Source organism: Protopterus annectens, chromosome 1.part0, assembly GCF_019279795.1.
Source record: "Protopterus annectens isolate FY-2018-M chromosome 1.part0, PAN1.0, whole genome shotgun sequence".
In the NCBI taxonomy this organism is placed as follows: domain Eukaryota; kingdom Metazoa; phylum Chordata; order Ceratodontiformes; family Protopteridae; genus Protopterus; species Protopterus annectens.
Genome location: NC_056725.1, coordinates 458,241,710 through 458,259,324, shown reverse-complemented (window position 1 = coordinate 458,259,324; position 17,615 = coordinate 458,241,710). Strand labels below are relative to the sequence as shown.

At 38.4% G+C, this 17,615-nt stretch overlaps 1 protein-coding gene across 1 annotated transcript in view; it reads right to left on the bottom strand.

Moving 5' to 3' along the window:
- RSPH9 (radial spoke head component 9) overlaps positions 1–17,113 on the bottom strand; it is a 332,390-nt gene extending 315,277 nt beyond the window's left edge. Inside the window, exon 1 of the mRNA XM_044060420.1 lies at positions 16,599–17,113. Coding sequence (XP_043916355.1) covers positions 16,599–16,825 — 227 coding nt within the window. The 5' untranslated portion in view covers positions 16,826–17,113. The remainder of the gene's footprint in view (positions 1–16,598) is intronic.
- Between the last annotated feature and the right edge of the window lie 502 nt (positions 17,114–17,615).

The following is a 17,615-nucleotide window of genomic DNA, read 5'->3' as shown; positions in this document are numbered from 1 at the left end:
TGCCAATCTGGACTTATAGTTTGTCTTACTACTTTTTTTACTTTTTTTCCATTTAAGTAGTAACTCAACCTCATACCTTGTAAATTTTTTAAAAATTTCGTATAATTAACTTTCGGATGGGGGATTCCCTCAGTAGCTTTCCGGATATTTTCCGGTGTCCATGGTCTATATACTAAGAGTGTTGGGTTTTGCCCTTCCTGTCCTGCCTGAAGATTTGGAACTTCTATAAGTGGGCATATTTTTTTCTCACTTTCATCCTGTAAGTTTTTCTCTATTTGATATGATTCTGTGTCCCTATGTGTTTTACGTGTTCGGGACCTAGTTTTAATAGGATCTCTAACAAATGGTTGTGGTCTTGCTGAAACTTCAGGATAACGCGGAGGCGGACCAGCCTGTCCACTCGCTTCATATCCTGAAAAGGGTAAGGGAGGAGGAGGAGGAGCTGTTGCCATTACCAAGTTATTATCTTCTTTGTCTAAAAACAATGTTTTTGAATTTTTAAGCTTTTGTTTTCTATGATTTGCTTCCTCAATCCACCTGTGTGCCTGAGGAATGCCCAACTGGCATTGCTTTTTTGCCTGACCTCCTGCATCAGATTTAAGCTGCTTAAGGAGTTTAACTAGTGAAGTTTTATCTAATTTACCATTAAATTCATATTTGTTAACCCATTTCGTATAATACCTAACGTTATCGGAACGTTGTGATTGCATGTATTTTGCGTCTTCGGTTAGGGGCGGATCTCGCAATGTTTTAGTGCACTGATTTTCCATGGCAAAGAAAATGTTATGTAACCCTTTTTTATTATGTGATATCAAATTCTCAGTTCCTGTTTACAGTTTATCTAGAATAACTGCCTACTTTATTCTGTTACCCTGATCTATGACCAAATATACAGTACTTCCTTTTGTCCCTGATCTGCAAAACAAATCTTGACAACAATATACTGTAACCTAGTCCCTGATCTAAAACAGAAAAAAGGCAATTCTTTGAATCGTCCAATATCCGCTCTTCAGCCACAGATCAGAAAGTGGCCAGCCTCTTTAAACGACAATTCAGTCGGAGGTCTTTTCACCCAAGAAGAACCGTTTCGGTAACTTCTCCTGCGCAGTATTCGACCACTGGTAGACTCTGATCTGCAGCTGTCCGATGGAATTCTGGCTAAGAAGGACCAAACTGTTAAATAAAATCAAGAATTTAATATACAGGAGGTTCAGATTTAAAAGTTTACTAGTGTACACCAGGAGGCAAAAAACGTACAAGTACAGAATTCTGTCTAACATGAAACAGGAAGCACACAATTTTATATAGGTTTAACATTTAAGCTGTGCCCACCTTACTGACGTGATATGTCACAGGGCATTTACATTACTTTAGCTTACAGTCCTCTATTCATTAAAACTGCTGATGCTGTATATTTTAAAAAAGTTTTCCTCTGGTAACAATACGGCCTTGCTATCCACCTGGTCAGACATAATGTCTTTCTGTAAAGTTACTTTTTTAAGGTTTCATATCAGTTCAAATACAATAGCAGATTCAGTCTTTTAATACACATCTTTGTTCTCTGTTACACTTTCACACACAGCTGCATGCTATCTCAATAATACATATACAAGGCCAAATCATCCCAGCAGGAAAGAGCAAGAGATTTCATTATTTCACACATTTAATTTTCTGACCCAGCAGATAATCACTTGTAAAAAGCATAAACATTAAAACTTGCTAAGCTAGCATCTGCCAGGATCATAGGTCAGCTTGCTTTAAGCCACACTGCAGTTTCAAAACTACTTACATTCAAACATGAATTAATCCTCTCTTGCTATATAATTAATAAAATAAAATGCATTATATACTACTTTGTTTTTAAACTAGCATTTCTCATATATTCAAATACACATTTTTCTAACAGTGACCAACATGCAACTAAGGTAGACTTTATCCAAAAGCCCTTTTCTTACTAGGAGAAAGTCAGCGATTTCAAAGTCATCCCTAGTGAAATAGTTCACTGCATAAACCACTGGTAGCCACAATAACCTGCAAGCAATGGTCAGAGAAGGTTCCAAGGTTAACACAGGCTAGGCTGAAGGCCTGTAAGTTGACTGCAGTGAAATCACAAGAGTTTAAGGAATTACTCAGGGCTCTATCACCTCAGGAAGAACAGGAAATAGGTATAGTTGAAGAAGAATGGCAAAATGCAAGACAAAGGCAGAAAGATAAAGAAGACCATTATCAGACACACCAACAACAACCTGTTGACCAGTCCACAGGACATCAAAGCCAAATGGAAGAAGTACTTAACAAGCACACAGAAGCTGTACTGCCCCAGACACAACCAACAATGAAAGAGGGAGAAGAGCCCACACTAGAAGAAGCAGAACATGACTAAGGAATATGAAGTCAGAGGAATGCAGCAGACTCAGATGAGGTCATGACAGATATGATAAAGACATTGGGTGAATTAGGTGAGAAATGGCTCCTGAAGGTACTCAATAGTATGGAGAGAGAAAAATGTATCCTGGATAACTGGAAAATAAGCATTTTAGTGCTTGTATACAAGAACAAAAGGGGACATTCACAACTGTGGGCAGTATAGAGGCATCAAATTCCTGTCATACTGCATGAAAGTGTTGGAGATGGTGATTGATAAATGAATACACAGAGTAATAGAAAATAAGATGGGAAATGAGCAGCTCAGATTCACACCGGGATGCACACAGCCAACTCAATATTTGCAGTGTTAAAGGTAGTTAAGAAAAAGTTAGAGATCAGGCAAGAGACCAACCAAGCATTCTTAGAGACTTAGAGAAAACATATGACAAGGTCCCAAGAAAGCTGATTTGGGCAGACCTGCGATGGTTCAAAGTTCCAGAAACATTGGTAGAATTAGTGCAGGCTGAGTACAAGGACACAATGACAAAAGTATGAACAATCTTCAGCTCCCAAAGGGAGTGGTGTGTACCAGGGCTTAGCTCCGAGTCCACTGCTGTTGATGCTGATGATGGATTACATTACCCAACAGGTTGAAAGGAAATAATAAACAAATTTTCTGTATGCAGGCAATGTGGCATTACAGGCAGACTCTGAACAAGAATGTCAGCAAATGATAGAGGAATGGAATGCAAAACTGAAGGTACATAGGATGAACAGAATGCAGACAAGACAGTTGTCGGCAGTAAAAAGGAGAAATTAGAAGAAGCTAAAACTGAGATGGAAGGAAAATAGAACAGGTTAACAGTTTCAAGTATGTGGAAGGGGTAACTGAGGCAAAGGGAAGTGTGAATGAGGACGTCAAAGTTAGAAGGGCTGCAGCCAAGTGGCATAGACTGTCAAGGATAGCGTGTGGTAGAAAAATGCCAAAGAGCTGGAAAGTAAGGTGTACAAAACAGTGATGCAAATAGTACTGCTATATGATGCAAAAACCTGGGCAGTGAAGGCAGGGTAGTTGAAGAAGCTAAAGATGATAGAGATGAAGTGGCTGAGATGGTTGGTAGGATGCACACTGTGGAAGAGACAAAAGAAATAATGATATCCGAGCAGACGGCAAAGTAGCTCAAATTGCAGAAAAGGTCCAATAGACTATGGTGGTTCAGGAATATGTGCAGAAAAACAGAAGGCAATCTGGTGAAGAAGATTTAGGAGAGACAGGAAGAAGGCAAGAGGAAACAGGGACACCGAGCAAAGATATAGCTAGATGGACTATATGACGGAAGTCCTGCGACAGTCAGGCTTGACTATTAAAAGAAAGTAGGACAGTGGCACTGAATTGAGAAAGTCAGCAGCAGTACATGACAGTCCGACCCAATGGAAGAAAACAGTAAATGAGGGCTGATGATGATAAAGTTGGCTAGGCTTGTAATGATCTGGAAATTAATACTTACCTATGAACATTTTTTAGGAATGTAATGAGATGGCAGATTTTAAAAATGGCATAGTTCAAGGAAACATTGGGGGAAAATACAGCTGTGTAAACTAAACGTTCCATAAAGGTAGATGTTCATCGTTCTGATAATTGCTTCAGTACCCTTAGCTATACAGATCATATCCTGCTAAGGATATAACAGACAGTTTCCAAAGCTTGAAAGGCATTTTCCACATGCCCAAACCATTAGTCAGCTTAAGCATGTGATAATGGTCTATAGTAGGCATGACACTTGTTGCAGCCACTTACGACAAATGGGTGAGGGACTGACACAGCTCATGGTGCACATCTATTGCCAAGCTATGACAAGTGATGACATGTACAGAAATGCCAATGGCACTAAAGAGCATCAGCAGCTTGAAAATTTCTTTGCAGCAGTGACATAGGTGTTACTGTAAGATCTGTACACACAAGGAAGGCACATTCTAAGTACTGATAAGGCTGACAGAGCCTTCTGGATGCATGTGTGGTGATACCTTATACAGATGTCAACAGGTCCACTGCATAGTCACCAATATGATGCTGCTTGCCCACATGAAGGCCCAGGTCATTGCATGGGAAAGGATAGCCACAGTTGGGGATTCCACTGTCACAAACCACTGTCCCTTTCTGGAGCCAGTGAGAGTATATTGATATTCAATGGAGACCTGGATATGGAGTCTGAACTGGTTACAATACTGCACATCTCTCTCAGGAATGTGCCAGGTTGGTATCACCTTAAATCATTACCAAGGACTTCTGGCACAATTCTGCCATGAGCTTCTGGATGCTGACCACCACCACTACATCTCTCTTGTACATCTCTCTCAAACGCATGTCTGGAATGCTAGCTTGGCAACATATGAAACAAGGTATGTTTGTCTTCATTCTATGTGCTAAATGTTCCCTGCAGAGTTGAATTACAGGGTTGTGGAATTATCACATATTTGCAGTTGTACGCATAAGTGGTTGTCTGTTTACATAGGTGCAAAATCATGTGGTCTTCCTCAAGAGAACATGTCATACCAGATGTTAATGCTGCATCACAGATGGATAATAATGATGGCAGCCAAACCCTGGCACACTCTGGAAACACAGCACCACTGCAGCAAAAGTTATAGTTGAGTGCACAGTACTAACCACATACTATCACAGTAGAATACTAGGGTATCAACTGAAGGGGTCTTTTTAAATAAAGCCATGCTTCCCAATAAAATTTGATAGGTATTGGTTCCCAAGGATTTGGGGCAGAGGGAAGGGTGGTATTCATACTTGGACATAACACAGGTGCCAGACCAAGAGTATATTTACAGCTCCCCTTCCGCTGATACTAATTTTCCTTGAATAAGTGCACATATGAAGTCTGCTTCACATGGATGGGAAGCTTGTTCCAAAAAAGTGTGAACCTCTAAGACACATACCTGTCACTCCAGTATGTCCTACTTATGTTGCAGCCAAGATTTAGGTCCCTGGATAGGGTATTTCTAATGCTATTTGTTTTATAGATGTACAACAGGGTCTATTAGGGCTGGATCAGAGGATGCTTTGTAGGCCAGGCATAGGTTGTCTCACAGTAGCCTGTAAGAGACTTGACTATAAGGACAAGGCTTTAAGGTAGTCTGTACAGGACTTATTTTCCACACCATGTATTCTTTCTGTGAGGAATCTCTGACGAAGCCCCACTTGTTGCATATACCTGGCCTGGTATATACTGAAGGGAACACCTTACTTCAATGATTGCTCTCATATGACCAGAATACAGCGGAACAATGACATGTTTGGATCTAGATGCCACATCCTTGATTATAAGTTGTGCAACATAGAATGATTTTCTTACCACAGTAGACACATGATGGTTAAATGCCGTATCACTGTCTACGTGCGTTCACAAATCCCTGACTACAGAGTCTACTCTAAGGGGTGTATTGTCAAAGTAGTAGTTTGCTAGAGTGTCAGTCTTTGTAAAAGATACTATGATGCACTTTTTTGCACCGAGTTTTAAACCATGATGCTGGTACCAGTTATTGGTCTATGTCAGACCTTCTTGAAAGATATTTGCATCTTGGGGGAATTCAATGACTGCACCCAATTTGTAATCATCTGCAAACTTGGACAGTTACAGGCTCTTGACATTAGTCTTGACCTCAGAGAAGTAGATAGCAAACAGAAGCAGTCCAGCACTTAGTCCTGAGGCACCCACTAGTAACCAGCCGTTTTGCAGAGGTAAAGTCCCCTGCTCTAATTTCTTGTGTTCTGTCAGTAAGCCAGCTGGATATCCAGTAGGTGATATAGGGGTTTATACCTAGTTTACTGAGCTTTCTACAATGCCCAAATGGTGTGTTTTACATATGCCTTGGCCAGGTCATGGAAGGCAGTATGCACCATTTTGCCCTCATCCATTGGTTTGAAGACCTTCTAAAAGAACTCCACCATGCTGAGTAGGAAAGACCTGCTCTTGACAAACCCAAACTGATTTGGGTCCAGTGTTTGAAGATCAATTAGGATATCTGTGATCATTCTCTCAAACACTTTGCATTTCAGGCTAGTCAGGCATATGAGTTGATAATTCCACAGGTCCATGAGTAGCCAGCCCTTGCACAGTGAGATAACCATTGCAGTCCTTTAATCATTTGGCAGGAACCCTGTTTGGAGGCAGTGGTTAAACAGAGATTCCAGAGGACCGATAGTTCATGTTTCATGCTATTAAGCAGGCATCCTGGAATATTATTGAGACCCATTGGTGCAATGTTCTTGGCTAAGAACAGCACATTGAGTACCTACTCCTTAATGATAGTTGGGGGAGTTACAGTTGTGGGTATTTCCCGAGGGTCATCTGGCAGGGAGACGAGGGTACACAGCTGTGTTTGTGAAATCTGCTTTCTTATCTCCACTGGGTATGGAAGTTTAGGGCATGCCTGACAGCCCAACACAGGCAAAACTCTCATCATCTACTAATGCGCTGGAGGTAGGTAGTGGAGTCACTGCAGGATGTGATGACAGTACTAGTGACAGGCATAATGGTATTCATTGACACAATGTCTCCCACTCATTGCCTCACCTAGGTGTCACAAAGTACATTAACCAACAAATGTACAGAGCAGTGATATAGGCACTGATAGGTGGCAGAGTGGTGCAGAGGTTAGCATTGTCACCTCACAGCAAGAGGTTCTCTGGTTCAATTCTAGGCTGGGGACCTTTTTGTGCAGTCTGCATGTCCTTGCTGTGTTCACGTGGGTTTCATCCGGGTGTCCAGGTTTCCTCCCACCTTCCCAAGACATGCTTCAGGTGAAATGGATATGCTAAACTGGCCCTAGGTATGTGTGTGTGTGTGTGTGTGTGTGTGTGTGTGTGTGTGTGTGTGTGTGTGTGTGTGTGTGTGTGTGTGTGTGTGTGCCTTCTGTGGAAGTTTGGGCACCGTTGCTGGCAACTTGACACTTAAAACTCCATTGCCAATCACTATGAAGATTGATGTTCTGCTGTGGTGACCCCTACCTGGAAAAAGCCAAAAGAAGAAAGAAGTGGTATAGGCACAGATGGATGCTACTGGTGCAATGACAGAGATGATTAGTGGACTGCATGGCATGCAAGACAAGCTATGCGAGGAAGTGCATTGCAGAGATAGCCTGATCAGCTCTTTGGACAGACATTTGATGTAGAAAAAGCCATAAATGGGGTCTTATGCCTTTATACACCCATGGCTGCCACTCCATCTTTGCTGTGGGAACACCCCACAGGACAAGCACTTTAAAGTCATGAACAGCCACCTCACAGACACCCCTCAACTGGTGTGGCATAACAGGGCCACTTTTGCAGATGTACCCTATTTGACAATTATAAAAAGACACAACCAGGGAGTTATAGACATACAGTTCCACTTCATCCTTGTCATAAGATATTGTGACATTGCCATTCCCCAGAGGGGATGCCCCTTTGGCTGAAACCATCCACAGTCTGCATTGGTCCTACTTGAGGACCCACAACCCTTGTTACACCCACACCTGCCCTATACTATGCCATCTGCTGCATCTGTATCTCCTGGCACCAGTACTTTGCAAGCACCCACAACATCTGGCCACCTGCCTCTACAGGAACCTCCAACCCTCACTGCATAACCAGTTCTGCCCCCACCCAAAGGGAAAAAAATCACACAGCTATGCAATACAGTCTTTTCCACATTTTGTGAGATCCTATAATGGCAATCTCTAGTTCAAGCAGTCTGCCTACCCTATCTTTCTGCAACACTTTACAGACAGCAATCATCTTGCTACAACTCACCAGAGAAAACTATGCAACAGAAGTGGGCCTTTAACAATCTGAATACATGCTCAACAATATTATGCTGCTGCAACAGTGCACAGTTGTGTGTCTTCTCAGCCAACTTAACAACTTCAGCTATGAAGCTCAAAGGATGGTTAAATGTGTTACTTTATATTTATAAACAATAATATGATTTAGTATTATTTACAGTGTATATTAGTTAAAAAAATTCTTAACAGTGAATGTGACAGACCTTTTCAATATGGAAAAACAAGGAACATGGACTTTTTGAGACTAAAACTGAGGAACGTTCCTCATAATTCTTGAGAAGAATGGTCTCTGTTAAGAGCATTTCTAACAAATATTCAGATGTCACAAACTGTCAAGAATTGTGAAATACATTTACAGAAAGAAATGGAAGGGAAGAAATACATTTAAGAATTTATGCCTTTGGAAATACAGAAGTACAATCTGCAGTTAGAAAAATTCTTCAGCTGCAACCACCATGAATTATCTTGCTAAAAGGAAATTTAGCAGAACACTGTAAACTATTGGTCCAGAAATTCAGTTTACTCTTCATTTCAAGTGGAATAAATGAAAATTCTGAAGAGGTACAATATGCCATAGTTCACATGTTGCTAGGCAACAAGCCTGGAAGTTATTTATCATTTTCCTTTTTCCTGAAGAGTAGGAAGGCAAAATAGCAGCAAACAGAAAATTCAGTGATTATTAGAAGCCTAGAAATAACATGGCATTTGTTCACCATTTGTTATTTAAGTGGATAAGGTACTCATGAAGATTAATATTGCATATTTTACTGAGCAAAAGAATTGAGACAAAGACTGTGGGGTAAACAAGTACGCTTCTTGTAAAAAAATGAAGAAACGTGTGACAGACTTTTAACAGAAACAGACATGACCATCCTAACAGACACCCATATGCTACAATGGGGAGCTGAAGCCTATCCCAATAAATACTGGACACATGGCAGAAAGTCAGTGTTTGACAGGTGCCTACTATTACAACACACACAAAAACATACACACACCTACTGGCAATTTTGAACTTCACTAATATGCCAGTCACACTTTTTAGGATGTGAGAGGAAACTCTAAACTTCAGTGAAAAAAAAAAAAAACTCATGCAAATATAGGGAAAACATGCAAGCTCCACATGAAAGGCATCCCAGTCAGCAAACAAACTGCAGAGCCAAATACTGTGAGGTAGAAGTGTAGGCAAAATAGCAAACAGGAGAACAAACATTCTAGTAACAATGTATCTTGCTTTCTGTTTGCCAAGTGTTAGGATGTGCTCCATCTCCCCAAGATTTCCCTGAATATGATAAAGTAAGTATTAGAATAAATAATGAATATCCAACATTACTATTCCATGACTTTCTGTAAATCAATAATAGGGAAATCTGAATTGATGTACTTACATGTTATTTAAATGTGCCACAAGACAGCTGGGTAAAAAGTAAGAAGAGCAGGCAGATAACCTGAAATCCTCTCATTCAGATCACAATACAGTAAGATAAGGTAAATTTCCTGATACTTGCTTTTCTGCGATCTCCATTCAAAAGCTTTGAGTTTTCAAAAACTCGATCATATGGTCTCAACCATATGGAGCTCGAGTTTCTGAAAACTCGAGCAACTGATAGGGACCCATTATGTTCCATCATCTCAGTATGTTCAGTCAGGATATAATGCATTCCTTAACACAGACAGGGATGCAGGCAGACTCAAGATCAGGTTTTACAGCCTCTGGGGAAACTGACTATATGACCAACCTGACAACAATATGGATCACATCAGACTTCCACAGGTGGCTAGATTACCTCTTAACCTCTTAGTTAGAGCAAGAAATCTGGACACAGCTTAAAATAATACATGTTCCAAAACACCATCTAGATTTGAAAAGGTCAACATATGAAAACTTTATAAAGCCAAGAGGAAAGGGGATCAAAATACTGTAGTGAAAAAGTGTTTGAATCTATCTTCAATAACAGTCCACCAAAAGAAGGCATAATATGAAATATTAGATGCTCAACAAACTTCCTTGTACTTGCTTGCAGCATATAAAAGAGATAGAAGCAGGTATACATGTCATGTATTTTCTAACTGGGTGATGCCATGTTGCCAGCATTAATGCAGAACAGTATGGCTTAGAGTGGAAAAAGTGAGACAAGCGATTGTAGTTGTTAATATTAGAAAATCTGGGGATATCCAAGACACATCTTTATATGCTGCACTTGGAACACTGTGCTAGAAATGCTTGCAAAAGTTGTCAGCACATTGAAATGACAAATAAGCCAGCCACTTAGTGTGGGAAGGGGCCACTCTCCCACACCATCTATGAGTACTGTACTTGTCCAGTCCAGTACAACTCCAAACATCCAGTCTTTCATCAGCAACTAGCAGCATCATTAACGGAGTTGTAAAAAGTGCTTAACCATCAAACTGTATACATACAAATGTAAAACAACCCTTATTTTAAGGATTGTAAAGGGCTGACTAAAAATTACAGGGGTTATATGATGCAAGCTCTGACATCTCCTAGATGACATCCTTTCCATTATCCATATAAACATATATATAATTTATACAAGTAAATTAAACAAATACACAGCCACAAAATAGCAGAGCAAAATTAACTTGTAGTATTCTTTATCTAACTGTATATACAGTAGGACTCAATCATGCACAACTCTCTTACTCACTTCTCTTAGAGACATAAAACTGAATAATTAATAACTTAGAAAAATGAAGTTCATCTGCAGAACTTGGAATGAGTGAAGTGACACTCAATCATCAGCACAACATCCTGTAACTCCAACCTTTTTCTTCAGTTATGCAAGTTTGATGAAAATAAATTACAAAATTAGATTATGAAAATTTGGTATTTGCGTATTATCGCAACCACATTTTTGTGGTTGTGAAATTCGCATACTAGAAAGGAAACGAGTGCAGGAAACACTACAAAGTGTTTTGGTAACTCGTTACTTCTAAGGAATACGTTTGAATTACCTTAATGCTGACAAATTACTGAACAATTACGCTCCTTGTTTTGCATGTATTACACATGTACATTTGAATTGACATGGCTGCTGTCTTACTAATGAAAGGAATGTTCGCACTGTGAGGAACGAATCCTGAGAATAAAAAGACAGACATAGGAATCATGCTTTTGGTAAGCTATTTATTTCTGACAAACTGTGAACACGATTGAAAATATCCCTTTCAATGTCAAAGTTGCAGTAACTGATGCTTTTCTAAAGGGGAGGGTGGATTATGTGAACAGCTTATTCTGGAGTTGGTATGCAATGTCTCGAGCGTGAATACACTTTATGAAATCCACACAGACCAAAGAGGCATGCACTGTTTTAAGAGTGTTAACCTGCGCAAGTAACAGGTATTTTGTTCCTCCACACTCATGATGGGGGTGGCATTTGTTTTCAAAGTCCTTTTAAACCAGTGTTTATGAAAATGTCAGAGGTGCATGTAGGGCGTTGATTTTCTCTCTTAGGCATTAAGAAGTGTCAGAAGCAGCAGTCACAATCATGAGCGCTGTATTCATTGCCTGATATCTGTAAAACACGCTACCCACTTCCTTATGAGAATCCTGAGAATAAAAAGACAGACATAGGAATCATGCTTTTGGTAAGCTATTTATTTCTGACAAACTGTGAACACGATTGAAAATATCCCTTTCAATGTCAAAGTTGCAGTAACTGATGCTTTTCTAAAGGGGAGGGTGGATTATGTGAACAGCTTATTCTGGAGTTGGTATGCAATCTCTCGAGCGTGAATACACTTTATGAAATCCACACAGACCAAAGAGGCATGCACTGTTTTAAGAGTGTTAACCTGCGCAAGTAACAGGTATTTTGTTCCTCCACACTCATGATGGGGGTGGCATTTGTTTTCAAAGTCCTTTTAAACCAGTGTTTATGAAAATGTCAGAGGTGCATGTAGGGCGTTGATTTTCTCTCTTAGGCATTAAGAAGTGTCAGAAGCAGCAGTCACAATCATGAGCGCTGTATTCATTGCCTGATATCTGTAAAACACGCTACCCACTTCCTTATTTCATTCTTATTCCTCTTCCAAGCCCATCACCAATATCCCAGAAGACTTCTTAACAGTTTTGCTGGCCCTTTTAAACTTAACAGAGATTATTTGAGTGAAACAAGAGCAGTTATCGCAACTGTGAAAATGTGGTTGTGATAATATGTAAGTACTGAAAATTTCAATGCATTTTGGGTCTTTTTACATATCTAGTCTCTAATATAAATGTATTTTCATTAAATATTGGTTGTAGTACCTTTTTAAATATTTTTACATAAAATAAACAAAGGTGAGGAGGGTCAAAGTGCACCCCCTCACAAAACAAAGATATATTGTGGTTAGCAAAAGAAGGCAGGATTTACAGTGGCTACCTGCCATCATGCTACAGAAATATTCAGTTCACTAAAGGACATTGAAAGTTACTTGTGTCAATTAAGCAAAGCTTAACACTCAATTAGGCTTGAAACGAAAAACAATGGAAATCTGTAGTACAATCCAACCAAATCCGGTGATAAATCCAAAGAAACAGAAAATAAGAACACAGTGTTTTAGCGCTTTCATTCACTGAATTTAATGCGTGAACTTCTTCAGAAAACAAACATAAACCATTATCCAAGCTCCCTTAAATATTAGACAATACAGGAAATGACGTCACAATTACACGAATATTTAGAACCACTTGATAAAATTAAGAAAAAAATGTTATGTAATGATAATTTAAAGCTCTAGTATAGATTCAATAACTAACTAATCTAATAAAATATAAAGCTTGTTAATACGTAAAAATTGTGTGTTTGTATAAATGTATGTTTTTATAAGTGTATATCAATTGATAATAAATTCAAAACTAAAAATAAAAATAAATATAAAAATGAAAAAAATATATATATGTATGTAATGTGCGCTGAAAAGTGCACTTGTAGTGTGTAAATAATTTATCCATTCAATAAAAACATTTTAAGTTGATCGACTCATTGAGTCCTGGCAACTTGTCAGCAGCCAAAACAAGTTGCCATAACGTTTCTTTACATTCTAAGATGTTGTTTAGATCCCCACCATACTCAATTTTATTGATGTTTTCTAACACTGAAAATTCAAATTTCTTAAATTGTGTACATTCTACTGCATGTTTTGCCAAAGAATTGAACCCATCTTTATTTTTTATGGCCAAATTGTGTTCATACATTCTTCTTTTCAAAATTCTTTTGGTTTTACCTATATAAAAATGATCACAAGACACACAGCGAGCAAAGTAAACCACATAATCAGTGTTAGAATTGAAATATCCTTTGGCCCAGATAGTATAATTCAAAGATTTAACAAATATACATGAGCTGTTACTAATAAACCTACATTGTTTGCAATTTTGGCAGGCAAACATACCTCTCTTGGTACTGACTATTCTACTTGTATCATAACGTTTGGTACCGCCAACTTCTAACATGGACTTCAAATTAACTACCTTTTTATAGGTGAATTTGGGTTTAACACCTATAGTGGCTGCTAATTCCTTGTTACCCAACAACACTTTCCAATTGTTTTCTATTGTGCCTTTTACAAACCACATTTCGTTGACTATAGGTAAAGGGAAAGCGATGTTGTAATTATTGTCAGTATCACCAATGTTAGAATCAGAACTTAGACAGATGTCACCAGATAAAAGAATGGGTTTGGCTATACCTTGTCTCAAAGGAATTACTTCCTGCTCTATTCTTTGAATCCACTCCACTTCATAACCTCTGTGGACGAACAGTGATCTCAAAAACGTGATTTCTTCAGAGAAAATACTGTCATCTGTCGTAAGCCTACTTAAACAGATCATTTGACCCTTGACAACCCCTTTTTTTTCATGTGTGATGGATGTAGGCTGTCCTTATGTAAATATTGGTTGGCAAATATCTCTTTTCTGAAAATTCTACTGTTAAATAAGTTATTAACTTTATCTATACTTAAAGAAATATCCAGAAAAGAAATATTCTCTCCAAAGCTACTCACTTTAAATTGTAAAAAGTTTGTGGTATTGTTCATGTCTTCAACCATACCAAAGAACTCCTCATGTGTACCCGTCCACAAGAAAAATAAATCGTCTATGTATCTGAAGTAAGATTGTACCTCGATGTAACTTGGGTGTTTCACTAAAAACTTTAACTCCCAATTTGCCATAACCAAGTTTGCAAAAGATGGAGCTACTCTTGCTCCCATTGCTACGCCCGAAATCTGTTTATAGATGCTTTTGTCAAATCTGAAAAAATTATTGTCAAGAACAAGTTCCATCAGACTACAGATGGTATTTGTCTTATTGGTGTCAGAAACTGTGTGATTAGTAAGATACTCCCTGAGATATTCTAACCCCTCTTCTTGATTAATCGAGGCATAAAGGGACCTAACATCAAGAGTACCAAAAAATGTAGTATCCAATGATGTATTTAAGTTACGTAGCTCTTCCAATAAGTGCCAAGAGTCCCTGATATAAAATCTGGACTTCTGCACTATTGGATTTAATAAATAATCAAGCCAAATTGATATGTTTTCAGTCTTTGAACCTTTTGTTGATACAATAGGCCTAAATGGTGGAATTCCCTGATTGGCTTGTATCTTGGGTATACCAAAAAGTGTAGCCAATTTCGGATACTCCACCTGTAGATACTCATAACTTTTATAATCTAACTCACCTTGACTGAACATATCAAACAAAGCTACGTCAACTTTTTGGAAGCTCAGTTTCACATCTTGAATGTTGACTTTTTTATAAATATTAGTGTCGTCCAACAGTTCTAACATGGAACTGTTGTAATGAGTAGTATCCATAACGACTATCTTACCACCTTTGTCAGCTTTCATGATTCTAATGTCGGAATTCCTGCATAGATCATGTAAGGCTTCTTTTTCTTTGTAGTTTAAATTCTGTAAATGATTGTGAAAATTCATCTTCCTAAAGTCATTCTCACACATATTTTGAAACACTTGAAGGGTGGTATGTAAGGGAGGATTAATTGTACTTGCTTTCTTAGGTTCATTATTGAAAGCAATGGTAGGTCTTTCAAATACATCTTGCATAACATAACTTAAATTAAGTTTTCTCAGATACAACCTGAAATCTACCAACAGTTTCCCTATGTTAATGTTGTTTGTAGGTATAAAAGAAAAACCTTTTTTCAAAACATCTACTGCTTCATTCAATAAAACAGTGCTTGACAAGTTAATCACACTAATACAAAAATCTTCTGCTGTTTTTCTTGTCTCCAAAACATTCACCACTTCTGCCTCTTTTGGTGGTAATTTTTCCCTTTGCCCTTGCCCTTCCATTTGTTCTTGGTGGTATTGTTCCACCTGTAAGTTTGTTTGTTTTGTGCAGGGGTCATGGGAAAAGGGCCAGAATTCTGCACCTGCACACCATTAGAAACTACTTCTGCATAGTTTACTCGATTGTGTACCGTGTCCTCTGTGGTGCAAACACCAGTCTGTCTATTTCTGTCAAGCTACAGAAATATTATGTTCACTAAAGGACATTGAAAGTTACTTGTGTCAATTAAGCAAAGCTTAACACTCAATTAGGCTTGTTTCATGCATTCTTGAATATTGCCAGTGTTTTATTTTTTCTGTGCAGCTTCATCAGGAATGCTGATGACTGGCAAACATTTGGATGAGTCTTTACAGCCCTAACCACACCACACACACACACACACACACACACACACACACACACACACATAATTTAATATATTCAGTTCATGATACAAGTGGTGATGACTACCATAAAAAACTCTCAAGGCAAACATTGGATATCCAATAGATTCTAAGAGTACCAATAGAAAATACAAACAAAGTAACATCAGCAAGTTTAGAATAGTTTTATGTAACTTTTAACCATGGCTCTCAACCAATCAGGGGCATTTAAAATATTAGCACGATTAACTTGAGACATTGATTGAATTAGATAATATGCATTAATATATATTTTCTGAACTAAAATAATTCTATAACTCTAATTATTATCATTACATGCAATTCACCACCGTTTCTCCAACAGTCATCAGTTTTATGAGGAACAGACCTAAAATTTGAATGAATGTCAGGGACAGTTGAAAGGTATGCTTTAGTTCTGAACCTCCCAGCTACAAAATACACACAAGCAGCTTGCCAACATCTTCAACTAGGAAGCTTCTGTGGTGGTTAGAGGTGTTACTTTATACTCACAAAATCATATTAAGTCAAAGGAACTTGCTATATTATTTACCTTGATTATTAGTTAAATATGTTCTACTCTGAGGCACATGGACTTTTTAAGCCTCAAAATGAGGAATGCTGCTAGTAATGAGGTACCCTTTAAGAAACAACAGCTTAATTGAGTACTTGTGATGACAAGAGAAAAGATAAATTACCTGTACAGGTTTTTCTTATCGTGCATCTCATCTTGCCCAATCCCCTGTGCTATATAGTAGTCAGCATGAATACCTAGGATCTTGCCCCAAAACAGGACCCTTTTAAATCTGTAATGGCCCTGTAAGATAACAAGTGAAACTTGTAAGGCTGCTTTCTGCTCTGGGGTCAGCACCACTCCCGTACCAGAGACGTGCTCCAAGCTCCCAGGCAGGCTCTCGGAATCCATATGTAAAAACTATTTTTGCGTAATAAACTTGCAGATCCACAATACTGAACCTTCTGGAGGAGATATACTCCTTCCGTGCCTGCTGTTGCTAAGATAAACAGTTTCCTTGACAGCGTGTTAGCAACACAGTAGCGGTGAAATGCTCTTATTTTAGCTATCGACGTGGTTTTCTCATTTCCTTCACTTTTTTTCTCTCTTTTGGCAAAAACCTGCAGTATTTGTGTCGCATATTTTTACATGTTATAAACGAATAAATATAAAACAGTTTTGCTTCAGTAACCTAGCAACGCACATGCTCAGTATGGCTTTTCTTTGCGGAAGTGAACTGGCAAAACAACTGTTTTGAAAGTATTGCTGACTGTTTTACCTTATTTAAAATGCAGTTATCATTCCTTAGGCGTAGTCTTAAGCGGAGCAATGTATTTATTTTGCAGTTGCATTCAGAGTTAGCTATAGAACGTTTTCTGATATTGTAATCCGTATAGTTGTTAAAAGGTTATTTTTATATAAATTTGGTCTTGAAAATCTGAGGAAAATGAGGGGCTAGGCAAAATCTGAAAGCGACCGTGTACTGCAATTTATTTTCATCGCTCAAGGAACGTTCCATATTTTTCAGTCATATACCTCTCGATCTCTACGCGCAGGAAATCTGGACAAAGGCTAAAAATGTGGGTAATTTTAAAATATGGCTCTTATAAACTTAGAAAGTTGGTAGATTAACAGGTTTTGCATTAGCCTCAATTTTTTGAGAGGTATGAAGCCTGAAAATCAAATATCTGCCATTGTTTCC